This window comes from Capra hircus, chromosome 18 (assembly GCF_001704415.2).
Source record: "Capra hircus breed San Clemente chromosome 18, ASM170441v1, whole genome shotgun sequence".
Classification (NCBI taxonomy): Eukaryota; Metazoa; Chordata; class Mammalia; order Artiodactyla; family Bovidae; genus Capra; species Capra hircus.
Window position 1 is genome coordinate 64,252,321 of NC_030825.1, and position 16,375 is coordinate 64,268,695.

Sequence of the window (16,375 nt, forward strand, 5' to 3'; positions counted from 1 at the left end):
GGCTGCAGTCACCATCTGCAGTGATTTTGGAGCCCCCCAAAATAAAGTCTGACACTGTTTCCACTGGTCTGCTATAAAGCAGAATATTAAAATATTAAGTACATTAATATATTTTAAATGCAAAGTGTGCCCATTGTTCTTTTTTAAAGGGTAAAAATAATTTTTAAATAAATAAGTTATTTAATTGGAGTATAGTGGATTTGCAATATTCTATTCGTTTCAGGTATATAGCAGTGATTATAGTCCATAATAATTTATTACAAGATAATGACCATAATTCCCTGTGCTATATAGTCTCTTCTTCTTGCGTATCTATTTTACCCATGTTAGTTTGTATCCCTTACTCCCATATCCCTAATTTGTGCCTACCCACTTTCCTCTCCCGTTTGGAAACCACAAGTTTATTCTCTGTTATCTGTGAGCCCACTTCTGTTTTGCTTATACATTCATTTATATAATTTTTAGTGTACATGTAAGTGATGTCATACAGTGTTTATCTTTCTCTGTCTGACTGATCTTACTAAGCATAATGCCCTTGAGGTCCATCTGTGCTGCTGCACAAGGCAGAATTTCATTCCTTTTTATGGTTGAGTAGAGATGTGCAAGCTGGTTTTAGAAAAGGCAGAGGAACCAGAGATCAAATTGCCAACATCTGCTGGATCATTGAAAAAGCAAGAGAGTTCCAGAAAATCATCGATTTCTGCTTTATTGACTATGTCAAAGCCTTTAACTGTGTGGATCACAATAAACTATGTGCCAGGAGCCAGCGACAGGAACTCCGCCCATGGCAAAGGTCATGAGGAAGGAGGCTTGGCATACGCAAAGGAGTGATCATGCCTCGGGAAACCCCCTGTTCCGGAGCATCTACCCCAAAACCAGAGTCTGTTTTATGCTCTCACCTACACCTCTGACTTTACGGGGGGCTCTCCCCCATAACCATTTCTCTCAGAGAAGGAGTAAATGTGCAGCTCCAAGGCAATAACAATTCCTGTGCGTGACAAGAGTGTTTCAGCTTAGGGACTCCTCTGAAGGTTATCTAGCCCACCTGTATAGGTTCGTCCGGCCACATGTGATTCTTTACAGCCTCCCAATCTGAGAGGCAGGAGATGTTTTAGACTTATTGAAGGCAAATTCTCTTGGTGAGTTGGAAATTATTAGTATAGTGGGTTCGTTAGGAATTATATTGGTGAAGGGCTTTTCATTTATTGTGTCAATAATTGCTGCTAATTCCCTCCCCTGGGTGGGACAAGGATGTCTCAGGTCAAACCTCTCTGCTAACAGACTAGCTTGTGTGACAGGATTATCCAGACTCCTGCCACATGATTGTTTACTACCTCTCAACCATAAACAGCACAGAGAGTTTTGGAGTATTTTGAGAGTCTTAATTAGCATAGGGCTTTTTCTTTTTGTTGAGTCAATGATTGCCGCCAGGCCTCCACATCCTTAGGCACTTGGGAATATATTAATCAATGTATTTGGAATATAGAAAAGGAAATATAGTAGTTTTTAAGGTTAGCAATACTAGACTTTTTGAGTTAATGAATTTTCTCTTTTGTAATAGATCATTGTGCTTTGTTATAAATCACTGTGTCCTTGTTATGTAAAAATGTAACTTTATCACTATTTTAAGACTAAATAGATCTTAAGGGAAACATTGGTGAAAGGATTTTTATTTGTTGGGCTGATGTTTGCTGTTAAATCTCCATGTTCCCTGCCCTTATAATGAATATAACTAACATATAGGAGAAATAAGTATTAACCTTTAAGCATATAGGAGAAATAAATATTAACCTTTAAGATTAATCATGTTAACCTTGGGTTAAATAAATTCCTTTCTTGATTGTAACTCACTACACCCTCACCCTATAGGAATGCAACTCTATTTGGAGGGTGGTGCCTGGTTTAAGAAAAAACACCCTTGGAAGAAATAAGTTTTTTGGTTACCAGAAAGAAAGGATCATAAAATCCCTAAGACCTTTTTATGTGAAGCACCTGATTTTGATAAAGGTCAGGACTGCTGACCCCCACGTGACTCTATTCATCCCTATGTGTAACAAAAGGTATATAAGCAAACCCCAAAATAAAGAAATTGGATCAGTTTTCAGAAAGACTGATTCCCCCATGTCGCTTCTTTCTTGCTCCTCGTTTTTCTGGCTGAATTCTCATCTGGAGCATGGATGCTATTCCACGTAAACCAAGTTATTCAGCCTCTTTTTCTCCACTAATCCTCCTACTACACTATCCGTTTCTAATCTCTATATATATCTGTAATTAAATATGTATTTTTCCAAAGATGCCGACTCCGTCCCCTCACCTTTGAATCACCCTGGATCCACTGGGGCTGGACCCTGGCAACTGTGGAAAATTCTGAAAGAGATGGGAATATTAGACCACCTGACTGGCCTCTTGAGACACCTATATGCAGGTCAGGAAACAACAGTTAGAACTGGACATGGAACAACAGACTGGTTCCAAATAGGAAAAGGAATACGTCAAGGCTGTATATTGTCACCCTGCTTATTTAACTTATATTCAGAGTACATAATGAGAAACACTGGGTTGGAAGAAGCACAAGATGGAATCAGGATTGCCGGGAGAAATATCAATAATCTCAGATATGCACATGACACCACCCTTATGGCAGAAAGTGAAGAAGAACTAAACAGCCTCTTGATGAAAGTGAAAGAAGAGAGTGAAAAAGTTGTCTTAAAGCTCAATATTCAGAAAACTAAAATCATGGCATCTGGTCCCATCACTTCATGGGAAATAGATGGGGAAACAGTGGTAACAGTGTCAGACTTTATTTTTTTGGGCTCCAAAATCACTGCAGATTATAGCCATGAAATTAAGAGATGCTTACTCCTTGGAAGGAAAGTTATGACCAACCTAGATAGTATATTCAAAAGCAGACATTATTTTGCTGACTAAGGTCCATCTAGTCAAGGCTATGGTTTTTCCTGTGGTCATGTATGGAGGTGAGAGTTGGACTGTGGAGAAAGCTGAGTGCCAAAGAACTGATGCTTTTGAACTGTGGTGTTGGAGAAGACTCTTGAGAGTCCCTTGGACTGCATGGAGATCCAACCAGTCCATGCTAAAAGAGATCAGTCCTGGGTGTTCTTTGGAAGGAATGATGCTAAAGCTGAAACTCCAGTACTTTGGCCACCTCATGCAAAGAGTTGACTCATTGTCAAAGACTGTGATGCTGGGAGGGATTGGGGGCAGGAGGAGAAGGGGACGACTGAGGATGAGATGGCTGGATTGCATCACCGACTTGATGGACATTAGTTTGAGTGAACTCCGGGAGATGGTGATGGACAGGGAGGCCTGGCGTGCTGCAATTCATGGGATCACAAAGAGTCGGACACGACGGAGTGACTGAACTGAACTGAAAATAAATAAATTAAAAACAAAACAAAACAAAAGGACAACACCACAATTCAAAAGCATCAATTTTTTGGTGCTCAGCTCTCTTTATAGCCAGACTCTCACATCTATACATGACTACTGGAAAAACCATAGCTTTGACTAGAGTTGGACAGTATATATATTCATACTTGTGAGAGGAATACATACATGGAAACATACACATACACAGATATCATATATAAAATATTTATCTTAAGATATATATATATCTTAAGCCATATTTCCCTTTATTCTTTGGTATAAATATCAAAATTTACCAAGAAAAGCATCCTTAACTTGATTTTCAGGAACCCATGCTGGCCTTAACCCCAGGTGAAGAGTACTCTCTAGCACACAACCAGCTTCAGACATATACTCTAATCAGGGATAAATTACCTTAAAAAAAATGCAACGGAGGGGACTTCCCTGATGGTCCAATGGTTAAGAGTGCCTTCCAATGCTGCTGGGCCCCACACACCACAACTACTGAGCTGGAGCTTTGGAGCCTGTGAGCCACAAGAAAAGATTCCATGTGCGGCAACTAAGAACCGGCATAGCCAAAAAATAAAAATAATTTTTTAAAAAAAATGCAAGAGAGGAAAGACCCCAACTGGTCATTCTCTGTCTGTATCTCTGAGGTCAGTGCATGGCTCAGTGATAAAGAATCCACCTGCCAAGCAGGAGATGCATATTCGATCTCTAAGTTGGGAAGATCCCCTGGAGAAGGAAATGGCAACCCACTCCAGTATTTTTGCCTGCAGAATCCCCATGGACAGAGGAGTCTGGCTGGCTACAGTCCATGGGGTTGCAAAAGAGTCAGACATGGCTGAGTAGGTAAACAGCAACAATGTTGAGCATGGTGAGAGTAATGAACGATATTGTATTCTATATTTAAAAGTTGCTGAGAGGAACTTCCCTGATGGTCCAGTGGCTAAGACTCTGAGCTCCCAATGCAGGGGGCCCAGGTGTGATCCCTGGCCAGACAACTAGACCCCACATGCTGTGACTAGGAGTTCACAGGCCACAACTAGAAAGATTCCCCACACCACAACAAAAATTAAAGGTCCCACGTGCCACAACTAAGACCTGGCGCAGCTCTTCAATAAATAAATAAATCTTTTTAGAGTTGCTGAGAGAGTAAATCTTAATGTTCTCACCACACAAGGAAATAATATTTTAAAAGACAGAAAAAAGGAAATGGTAATTATGCAAGCTGGTGGATGTATTAGCTAATGCCACAATGAACATCACTGTGCAACAAGGAGGTGTATCAAGTCAACCTGTTGTGCACCTTAAACTCACATGATGTTATGTTATGCCAATGACATCTCAATAAAGTTGAAAACAAAGGGTGATGCAATGAAAATGAGATAGCCAGTAGAAAGTTTGATGTGAAATATTTGACTTCTTATACTTGAAGAACTAATGATAGCCACGTAGGTGTCTGTAGCCAAATTTGTCTGTCCATCCATCTATCTGTTTATCTGTCTGTCTACCCACCTACCTATCTATCTATCTAATCTATGCTCTCTATCAATCCATCATCTATTCATAGATTACAGGTTTAGATATAAATATAAGAGGCTCATTCTTTAGACATGAATGAAAAAAACATTCCTCTACATGCCACCATTGAGATAATTCCCAACATGAGAGTACACTGCCTGCCTGATCAAGACCAAACGGATATATTTTGTCCATGAATTCCGTGGAGGTTATGTGGATCCATAGCCATCAAGGCCACATGGCTTTGGACTGATGGATCAATGAAGGAAAATCTCTGTCTGTATGGCACCCATCTAATAATTTTCTGTCCCCAGCCCTTCCCCTGGGATGTGGAATCTTGTCTGAAGGAGGATTTGAGCCCCGTTCAACACTGGTGGAAGAAAATGTCCACTTCTCATCTGAAACATAAACAGGAAGGTTGATCTCCTCTTAGACTCTATCTCAGGGCCCCCCAGAATGAAATTCTTTGGGAAGGAACCATTCCTCTGGGGCAATACATGTAGAAATTCTCTGACGAGGACCTCTGAGTTCATACTTCCTGTGGGTCTCACTGTCTCGTGAGACTCTGTCATCTGTCGATGTTCACTGTCAAGAGGCTAAGTGGGCTCAGGCTGGCAGTGCAGAACCATGGCCTCCAGGGACGTTACCCTCTTCTGCCTCGGTGAGTCCCCAAAAGCAGGTGGATTAGAGGGGAAGATGAGGGGAATCCAAAATAGTCAAGGTCTCTCTTAACTGCTGACTCAGAAAGTAAACAATCTGCCTTCAGTGCAGGAGACGTGGGTTCAATCCTTGGGTTGGGGAGATCCCCTGGAGAAGGGAATGGCAACCCACTCCAGTATTCTTGCCTGGAGAATTGCATAGACAGGGGAGCCTGGTGGGCTACTGTCCATAGGGTGGCAAAGAGTCGGATGCTACTGAGCGACTAACATTTTCACTTTCTCTTAACATAAGAACTCAGTGATTTCAGTGACTGCCAATAAGACTCTGCTCTCCTGAGTGGAGAGATGGTCTTTGCCCAGATATGTGTCTGCCCAAGCCCATGCTGGCTTGTAAGGCTCAGTGGTCCAGTTGTCAAGTTGGCCTTGCAGGGTTTGTTCAGCCAATGCCATGCTGTCTGGCAGGCCACAATGGTTCCAGAGCTCCTGCAGATGAGAGCCTTAGGGGCTGGAATCTAGAAGATAAAACTAAAAGATGAGCCTTGTTTGCTGTTGAAGAGAACAAATGGCACCTGTATGTCTTTTTGTTATTGTTGTTGTTCAGTCACTCAGTCGTGTCTGACTCTTTGCAACCCCATGGACTGCAGCATGCCAGGCTTCACTGTCCTTCATTATTTCCCAGAGCTTGCTCAAACTCACGTCCATTGAGTCAGTGATGTCATCCAACCATCTCATCCTCTGTTTCCCCCTTCTCCTCTTGCCCTCAATCTTTCCCAACATCAGGGTGTCTTTCAGTAAGAGTCTTTCTGTTGAGTAATTTATAATAAAGGTTGGAAATTGGTGGGTGGAGTTTTCATGAATGTCTTTCTTCCAGTGCTCTGTCTTGGCCAGAAGATTCAGGCACAGGATGGTAAGTGTTTCTCTAAGTCTCCTCCAATCCCCTTGCATCCTCACGGCAACTCTAGGATAGAAAATTCTGGGATAGAAGCTCAAAGGGATTCCAATTTACTTCCTGTTCTGTTGATTGCTGTTTCTGCTGTGTTCCTTTTGCACAACTTCTACCTCACTTTGGAATCTTTGGATCCCTCAAATTCACGCTCAGACCAGGATTTAGTCTTTGCCTCCGGTAGGCTGACTGTCCATCCAAGATATGTGTTTTACTGAATGTTCACAACAGCAGGGATGAGGAAGTCAGGAACCACCTTCCATTGCCCAATATTCTTCCTACATCAAATGTTCTCACAATCTTAACTCTCCGCAGTCCATCTACTTTTTTTCACTTAAAGGGACACTGCCTTAGAGAACTTTATGTAAGTGGCTTCAATTCTCAGAACCAATTTCTTTGTCTATAAAGGTGACTTAGATGGTAAAGAATCTGCCTGCAATACAGGAGACCTGGGTTGGACCCTTGGGAAGATCCCCTGGAGAAGGGAATGGCTACACCACTCCAGTATTCTTGACTGGACAATCCCATGGATAGAGGAGACTGGTGGGCTACAGTCCATGGGGTTGCAAAGAATCCAATGTGACTGAGAGGCTAACACTTTCACTTTCAAAAGAGAAATAAAGATAACAGTGAAAGCAGATTGGATCTTGGGAGGATGGGATCACTGTGATACAATTTTGGGGATTAACTGAGATAAGGCATGTGAATCATGTACATGGTAAGTGTATTACCTGTGACAGGGTTCTCAGGTGGTTCAGCAGTAGAGATACCTCTGATGATGATGGTGGTGATCATGAGGAAAAAAGTTTCTCAACTCTGTGTAGGACCCAGTCTCCACTTTCCTTGATTCATTCAGTTCAGTTCAGTTCAGTCACTCAGTTGTGTCCGATTCTTGTGCCCTATGAATGGCAGCATGCCAGGCCTCCCTGTCCATCACCAACTCCCGGAGTCCACCCAAACCCACGTCCACTGAGTTGGTGATGCCATCCAGCCATCTCATCCTCTGTCATCCCCTTCTCCTCCTGCCCTCAATCTTTCCCAGCATCAGGGTCTTTTCAAATGAGTCAGCTCTTCGCATGAGGTGGCCAAAGTATTGGAGTTTCAGCTTCAACATCAGTCCTACCAATGAACACCCAGGACTGATCTCTTTTAGGATGGACTGGTTGGATCTCCTTACAGTCCAAGCGACTCCCAAGAGTCTTCTCCAACACCACAGTTCAAAAGCATCAATTTTTCAGTGCTCAGGTTTCTTTATAGTCCAATACTCACATCTATACATGACCACGGGAAAAACCATAGCCTTGACTAGACAGACGTTGGTTGGCAAAGTAATGTCTCTGCTTTTCAATATGCTATCCAGGTTGGTCATAACCTTCCTTCCAAGGAGTAAGCGTCTTTTAATTTCAGGTTGCAGTCACCATCAGAAGTGATTTTGGCTCTCAAAAAAATAGAGTCAGCCACTGTTTCCACTGTTTGCTCATCTATTTGCCATGAAGTGATGGGACCAAATGCCATGATCTTCATTTTCTGAATGTTGAGCTTTAAGCCAACTTTTTCACTGTCCTCTTTCAGTTTCATCAAGAGGCTTTTTAGTTCTTCTTCACTTTCTGCCATAAGGGTGGTGTCATCTGTATATCTGACATTATTGATATTTCTCCCGGCAATCCTGATTCCAGCTTGTGCTTCTTCCAGCCCAGCGTTTCTCATGATGTACTCTGCATATAAGTTAAATAAGCAGGGTGACAATATACAGCCTTGATGTACTCCTTTTCCTTTTTGGAACCAGTCTGTTGTTCATGTCCAGTTCTAACTGTTGCTTCCTGACCTGCATATAGGTTTCTCAGGAGGCAGGTCTGGTGGTCTGGTATTCCTGTCTCTTTCAGAATTTTCCGCAGTTGATTGTGATCCACACAGTCAAAGGCTTTGGCATAGTCAATAAAGCAGAAATAGATGTTTTTCTGGAACTCTCTTGCTTTTTCGATGATCCAGCAGATGTTGGCAATTTGATCCCTTGACTCATTACTTTCTTCTTTTTTTTAAATTTTATTTTTACTTTATTTTACTTTACAATACTGTGTTGGTTTTGCCATATATTTATTTGTTTGGCTTCTCTAACTGGTTTAGGAGACAGCTCTCCCCGTATAGTGAGGAAGAGCAGAGAATCTGGGCTGAGATTGTCTTAGTTTCCAAACCAGGCTGGAGCACTCTTCAGTTTGTGGTCTTGAGCAACTGGCATGGTTATTCCAAGCTTCAGCACCCTCGCATTAGGGTGGAGAGCAGAATTGCGTATGGATAAGGGTTACCATGGGAACAAAACACCAAGCAAGCCGCCTGGCAGACTAGGGAGCACTCTCCAGCGCTTTTAGTTGCTCGGTCGTGTCTGACTATTTGTGACCCCATGGACTGTGTAGCCCACCAGGCTCCTCTGCCCATGGGATTTCTCAGGCAAGAATACTGGAGTGGGTTGCCATTTCCTTCTCCAGGGGATCTTCCTGACCCAGGGACTGAACCCGGGCCTCCCATATTGCAGGCAGATTCTTTACTCTCTGAGCCATCAGGGAAGAGGGTAGAGTTAATGTGTATGGGGTCTGCTTTGACGGCAATGAAAATGTAATAGACAGAGATGAAGATTGCACAAGATTATGAATGTACTAAATTCCACTGAATTGTATACTTTCAACATGGTTAAGTTTATGTTATATAAATTTCACCTTGATAAATAAATATATATATATGTAAAGGATGGAATTTTGTTCCTCAAAAAATCTTTCAGTTCCTCAATAATCTAAATGCCCAATCCAGCAATTCCACTTCTATACATGTAACAAGAGAAACTGAAAGAAGAGATTCTAACAAGATATTTGCACCTCTATGTTCATAGCAACTTTATTCACAATAGCCAGAAGGTGGAAAAAACTCACATGTCCACTGGCATGAAAGTATAAGCAAAATGTAGTCTATACGTACAGTGGAATATTATTCAGCCATAAAAAGGAAACGTATTCTGATACATGCTACAACGTGGATGAATCTTGATGATATTGCACTAAGTAAAAAAAAACACCAGACACAGAAAGGCAAATACTATGTTATTCCACTGATACAAGGTATCTAGAAAAGGAAAATTCACTGAGATGGAAAGTCAATTAGAAATGACAAGGGCCTAAGAAAAGAGAGAGTGAAGAGTTATTGCTTAGTGGCTATAGGGGTTTTGTTTGGAATCCTGAGAAAGTCCTGGAAATAGATGCACAATATGGTGAGTATAGGGCCTTCCCCCATGGCCCAGTGGTTAAGACTTCACGTTCCAGTGCAGGGGATACAAGTGGGATCCCTGGTCTGGGAGTTAAGATCTCACATGCCTTGTGACCAAAAAACCAAAACATAAAACAGAAGCAATGTTGTAAAAAATTCAGTAAAGACTTTAAAAATACTCCACATCTATCTATCTATCCATATCTATACCTATACCTATATTTATATCTATCTATAGATAGATATACACACACATATAGTGAGTGTAATTAAGGCCACTTAGCTGTGCACTTAGAAATGGTTTAAATGATAACTTTAATCTTTATATAACACATTTCATTTTTGCCACAATTAGAAATTACCCCAAAAAAATTTTAAGGAAAGAGCTATAAGTCTATCACACCCTTCATTTAATTCTTCCCCCCACAGAAAAAGAAAGAAGTATGGTTTCTCCATGGCAGGCCACCTGACTCTGGGCCCTGTTTTCTTTTAGGGAACTTTCCCATCCCTATCATATCTGCTACACCCAGTTCTGTGATTCCCTGGAATGGGTCGGTGAAGATCTTGTGCCGGGGAACCCTTGAATCTTACCTGTACCAACTGGAGATCCTGGAAAACCTCACCTACAAACAAGTGGAGAAGCAGCTGGGATTTCAGGAGGTGGCGGAGTTCGTCATTAACCCCGTGGATACAAACACCGCAGGGTGCTATCAGTGCCGATACAGGAGAGAACATCACTGGTCAGCGCCTAGTGAAGCCCTGGAGCTGGTGGTGACAGGTGCGGCTGTGGGCAGGTCTCTGACCCGCCAGTCTCTTTCCTTTCTTAGTTTTTCAGAAATGTTTTGTTTAGAACAGTCTCAAATTTCCAGGGAAATTAAGGTGGTGCAACAGACCGTGCCTGTATACCTTGCACTCAGTTTCCCCATTCTTAACATGGTTGATCAAAGGATTATTAATAGGTCTTTTGTTACCCAAACGTATTGACTGCAGACGTATCAACACATTTTTAGAGAGTGATACAATTAACATCACTGGTGCAAAGTTGTTAGAGGTTAGAATTTATCGAGGATTCACTCCACAACTTAGGATTGACATTATCATTCACATTTTGCTCCATTAGGTTTTTGTTCTAACCTTGTGTATATTGTAAATGCAAGTTTATTACTGTAAAATTTCCAAAAATGATGCATCGAGAAATTTTGAGTGAAGAATTTATCGGTGCATTTTACACAGTTACTTTCTCTGTCTGAGCAACACATATACTAGTATCTCAGAAGATGATAGTTCTTCAGTATAAAGTTCTGATTCAGACAAGGTGAATATTAGATCAGCAAAAAGACCAAAAATAAAAAAAATAAAAAAATAAAACACCAAACCTTAGTGATTGATTCTGACACAGAAAGTGAAAATGAGACTCACAGTGCTGGAGAAATTTACAGGTGTGTCAGGTGTAACTATTGAACGTAATAACCTGCAAAGTCTTATGAAATAACAGAATTAATTTCTGACCTGCCAAAATAAAAATCACTGGGTTCCTTTGTCCGTAGGTTTTCCCAACCAAGAATACTGGAGTGGGTTGCCATTTCCTCCTCCAGGGGATCTTCCCAACCCAGGGATTGAACCCTGGTCTCCTTCATTGGCAGGTGGATTCCTTACTATCAGAGATACCAGAGAAGGCTTCTGGGATTCCCTAAGCAGTGAACAATTAAAATATCTTTCTTTTAATAAGAAATCCCTTTCAACCACACCCGATTTTATGTAAATAAGGTGCCTTTCGGAAAGCACCTAAGGATATGAGCTGGTTGCCAGGGGAACCAACCAAGTAATTTGTGGGTTAGAATACTCAGCCCTGCCCCACCCCTACCTGACCTCTGGGGTAGGCAGAGAGGTGGGAGGTTGAATCCATCACCAATGGCCAATGATGAAATAATCAGTGTCGCCTAGGAAATGAAGTCCTGTACTCTTCCAGTTCTCCCCTCTGGCTGTTCCTGACACATGCGTTCATAAGCCAGTAATCAGTAAGCAAGCTGGCTCCCTGAGTTCCGTCTGCCACTCTAACAAATGAATTGAACACAGGAACTGCAACCCAACAACTTCCGATTTATTGCTGCTCAGTCAGAAGCACAGGTGACCACCTGGACTTCTGATGGGCTCTGAAGTGGGAGGGACTTGTAGGACTGAGCTGTTAACCCAGAGCCCCAAACCGCAGGATCTGACGTTGCTGCCAGGTAGAGAGTGTCAGAATTGAGGTGGCTTGTGGGATGCCCAGCTAATGTCTCAGAATCGCTCAGTGGTCTAAGGAGGAAACCCACAGGTTGGAACTGGGAACAGAACCATGTGGCCCTTCTGGCTTTAGAGACTAGATCGCTGTCTCTGGAAGACAGCTGCTCATCTGCTTGTTCACCTAGCTCCATCTACAAGAATTTGGGACAGAGGACGGGTCCTGCAGGGGGCTCCCCAGGTGGCTCAGTGGTAAAGAATCCGCCTGCAATGCAGGAGACCCAGGAGATGTCGGTTCAATCCCTGGGTCGGGGAAAACCCCTGGAGGAAGGCATGGCAATCCACTCTCGTGTTGTTGCCTGGATAGTCCCATGGACAGAGGAGCCTGGGGGGCTGCAGTCCTTAGGGTCACAAAGAGCTGGACATGACCGAGAACACGCACATGGGTCCTGCAGTGGTGAAGTGGAATGCTACCACCTCCTGTTCCTTTGCATCAGGAAAACATGAGCTTCTGCCCTTCTCTTAGCAGGGACCCAAAATGAGTGGCGGGGAAACAGGGAAAGACAGAAACCTTGCCAACAACTCACTCTTCTCTTTCAGGCTTGTACGACAAACCCTTTCTCTCCACCAATGGGGGCCACGTGGCAATGCCAGGGGAGAATATTTCCTTCCAGTGCAGTTCAGCACACATGTCGTTCGACAGATTTTCACTGAGCAGGCCAGGAGGGCCCACCCTGTCACGGCACCGAGATGCGAGACTCCAGGTGGACTTCACTCTGGGTCCTGTGAACCTCAGCTTCTCAGGAGTCTACACGTGCTACAGCTGGCACAGCGGCCGCCCCTACGTATGGTCAGCCCCCAGCGATGCCCTGGAGCTGGTGGTCACAGGTAAGGGCACCCCCCCCCAACCCCGCCGCTGCCAGAGACTTCCGTCCTCCTCCTTGGGGCTCTAGTGGGCTGTCCAGGGCCTTGGCATCAGGCAGGAGAACAGAGAGGCACCAAGAAAGAATGGGGCAGGAGAGATCTGTGGCTCAGAGGACCACGGAGAGAAAGGCCTTCTCACCCACGTGACATGTGACTTTCACAGCATGTCCCCGAGCTCTCCAGTGTCCTTAAAGACACATGACCTGTTAAGAAAGGAGAGGTCTGCGTTCAGAATCATCTTTAGGGGTGTCGTTGAGTCAGCAGATACCAGACATAACCTTTGATGAACTCACTTTCTTTCATCACATGCTTAGTCGTAATGGGGAATCCTGACATTAACCTCTAATATAGGAGCCACTCAGAGAGGTTGACTGGTAACTTACCACTCAAGAAGACTCTAAAAAACTCTATCAAGAGCTTCATTTAGGGAAACTCACTGGTGCTCCAGGGATTAAGACTCGGGGCTTCGGGACCTCCCTGGTAGTCTGGTGGCTAAGACTCTGAGATCCCAATGCAGGGGACCTGGGTTTGATTCCTGATCAGGGAACTAGATCCCACATGCTGCAACTGAAGATCTCACATGCTACAACTACAGACCCAGTACAGCCAAATAAATAAGCAAATATTTAAGAAAAAGGGGGGACACTCCCTTGCTGGCTCAGTGGTAAAGAATCTGCCTGACAATGTAGGAGACATGGGTTTCATCCCTGATGTGGGAAGATCCCACATGCCTCAAAGCAACAAACAGCCTGTGCCAGGATTACTGAGCCTGTACTCCACAATGAGAGAAGCCACCGTAATGAGAAGCCTGAGAACCATAGCTAGAGAGTAGCCCCCACTCACCCCAATGAGAAAAAGCCTAAGCAGCAAGGAAGACCCAACACAGCCAAAAATCAATCAATCAATAAAATTGCATATGTATATAAAGACTCAAGGCTTTCGTTACTGTGGACCTGGGTTTCATCCCAGGTTGGGGAATTAAGATCCCATAAGCCACAATAAGGTGTAACAAAAAAATTCAAAAAGAGCTTCATTTTTATACTGTTTGCATGCATCACTCTGCCCAGAGGGAGCAAACATGAGTTACAGCAGAGGAAAGCAACTGCTAGTGACTGAGTGGGATGACCACTTGTGTCTCTCACGTTTGTCTTGTCCAGTCATTCTACAAGCTAAGTGAATGTAGCAGTCATGGCCTTATAAGCTCCTGTGGCCAAATGGTCTTTTCAATTCATGATACAGGGTCAACTGGGCACCTGTGGAGGAGGGCTGAATTTATTAGTATTTTCCTTTAATGTAGACAGTCACTCTATCTTGTTTTATTTTATTTTATTTTTCCTGGAGAAATGCTAAATGCTTTATTTTTCTTTTTTTAAAAATATAAATTTGTTTATTTAAATTGGAGGCTAATTACTTTACAATATTGTATTGGTTTTGCCACACATCAACATGAACCCACCACGGGTGTACACTTCTTTTAGAAATCACCTCCTATCCCAATGTCAGGATGATCTTTTCTAACATTCTCTTCCCAGACTTGAAACATTTTGCACTTTGCAATTAGAAATTCATGTTGAATTCCAGGAATTCCCTGGTAGCTCAGTTGGTAAAGAATCCACCTGCATATGTTGGTGTATGGCAAAACCAATACAATATTGTAAAGTAATTAGCCTCCAATTTAAATAAATAAATTTATATTAAAAAAAGAAAAAGAATCCACCTGCAATGCAGGAGACTCCAGTTCGATTCCTGGGTCAAGAAGATTCCCTGGAGAAGGGATAGGCTACCCGCTCCAGTATTCTTGGGCTTCCCTGGTGGCTCAAATGGTAAAGAATCCACTTGCCCAAATCCACTTGGAACTGATTTCTATGTTTTAACAGAAGAGAGTTACTAGGATTTCTGGGCATTGTAATTTCACAATATTCTATTACATTCTTGAGCCCGTGAGGTCCATAAAACAAATGGATAAATTTTTTAAAGGTACAATGAATAGAAATAACTAATGAAAGGTCACACACCAATGAACCAAGGTCACTTAGCTTCCCTAAGTTTTTTGTGTTTTGATAACACCACATGGCATTCAGAGATCCTAGCTCCCTGACCAGGATTGAACCCATGTCTGCCACAGTGGAAGTGCTCAGTCATAATTTCTGGACTGCTGGGAAAGTCCCAAATTTTCCCTAGGTTTGTCTAAACTTTTTTTCCTACTTGCTTCCCAGATACCAATCATTGTATGAGATTGGAACATACACTGTTCCGTGGGGTGAGATGATGTAGAGGAGAGAGTTTGGGGCTCTGGATCTATGAAGGTGTTTCGAGGATATGGTTAGATATTCAGTGAAACTGCCGTGTGGGGAGGGGATGACCAGCAAACAGAACAGCCTCATAACTACCCCCTCCCCCGTTTACAAGATGCCTCTGGGGACCGCAGCTTTGGACTCAGGTTTAAGGTGAAGTATAGAGACTCACACACAGTGGTAACCAGCTTAGCAGTGCCGTGTGGTGCCTGCATGCTTAGTCGTGTCTGACTCTTGTCGGACAACCCCATGAACTATAGCCCACAAGGCTCCTCTGTTCATGGGGTTTTCCAGGCAAGAATACTAGAGTGGGTCACCATTTCCTTCTCCAGGGATCTTCCTGACCCACGGATCAAACCCGTATCTCCTGTGTCTCCTGCACTGCAGGTGGATTCTTTACCCACTGAGCCATTGGGAAGCCCGAGATGAAATATGGTGCTCACAAATGCACACATTGCCTGAGGAGGGGGTCCCAGCGAACCCACAAACTAGGGAAATGGGCTCCCTTCCCAGGGCTCTTGGTTGGGAGGGAATGAAACGTGACCAGTGATCATTCATTTTCTTCTAATGACATCTCTAGATACTGCTAGGCAAGATCACACAACAGAGAACTGGGTTCGGATGGGCGTGGCAGGGCTGGTCCTCCTAGCCCTTTTGGCCATCCTGGCTGAAAATCGGCTGGGCCCTCAGCTTCCACACCAGGAAGACCAGCAAGATCTGCCTGACCTGAGCTGGAGTTGGCAGAAAAGTCAGACAGAATGGACTTTTGGACTAACTCCTAAGGACCACCAGGGAGACTCCTGGAGCTGATGCTTCTTAGAAGAGCCAGCATCTGTGGAGTCCTATGCAGCTGCTTGGAGAGCACAAGGGAGATGAAGATGCTTGGATCCCCTTTCAAACCAATCAAATGGTACTTTCTTGTATGCATCTGATATATTAGCATTCCACCTTTCTAGACATAGTTGAGAACATTCTCAGTATTATCTTGGCTGAACTCATTTCCTGTGATAAAAAATAATGAAAAGCATTCTCAGTTCTCCTTGCTGTTTTTCAACCTCCCTCTATAGACTTTTGACTTTCCCAAGTGGCTCAGTGGGTAAAGAATCCACCTGCCAATTCAGGAGACGCAGGTTCCACCCCTGGGCCAGGAAGATCTCCTGGAGGAAGGCATG

General features: G+C 43.4%; 1 protein-coding gene across 1 annotated transcript; it reads left to right on the forward strand.

The window, feature by feature from the left end:
* On the forward strand, positions 5,539 to 16,146 carry LOC102182340 (immunoglobulin alpha Fc receptor). The gene is made up of 5 exons (XM_005692956.3): positions 5,539 to 5,572; positions 6,442 to 6,477; positions 10,259 to 10,543; positions 12,586 to 12,873; positions 15,784 to 16,146. Exons 1-5 carry the CDS (start codon positions 5,539 to 5,541, stop codon positions 16,011 to 16,013), a joined length of 873 nt encoding a protein of 290 aa, XP_005693013.2. The 3' UTR covers positions 16,014 to 16,146.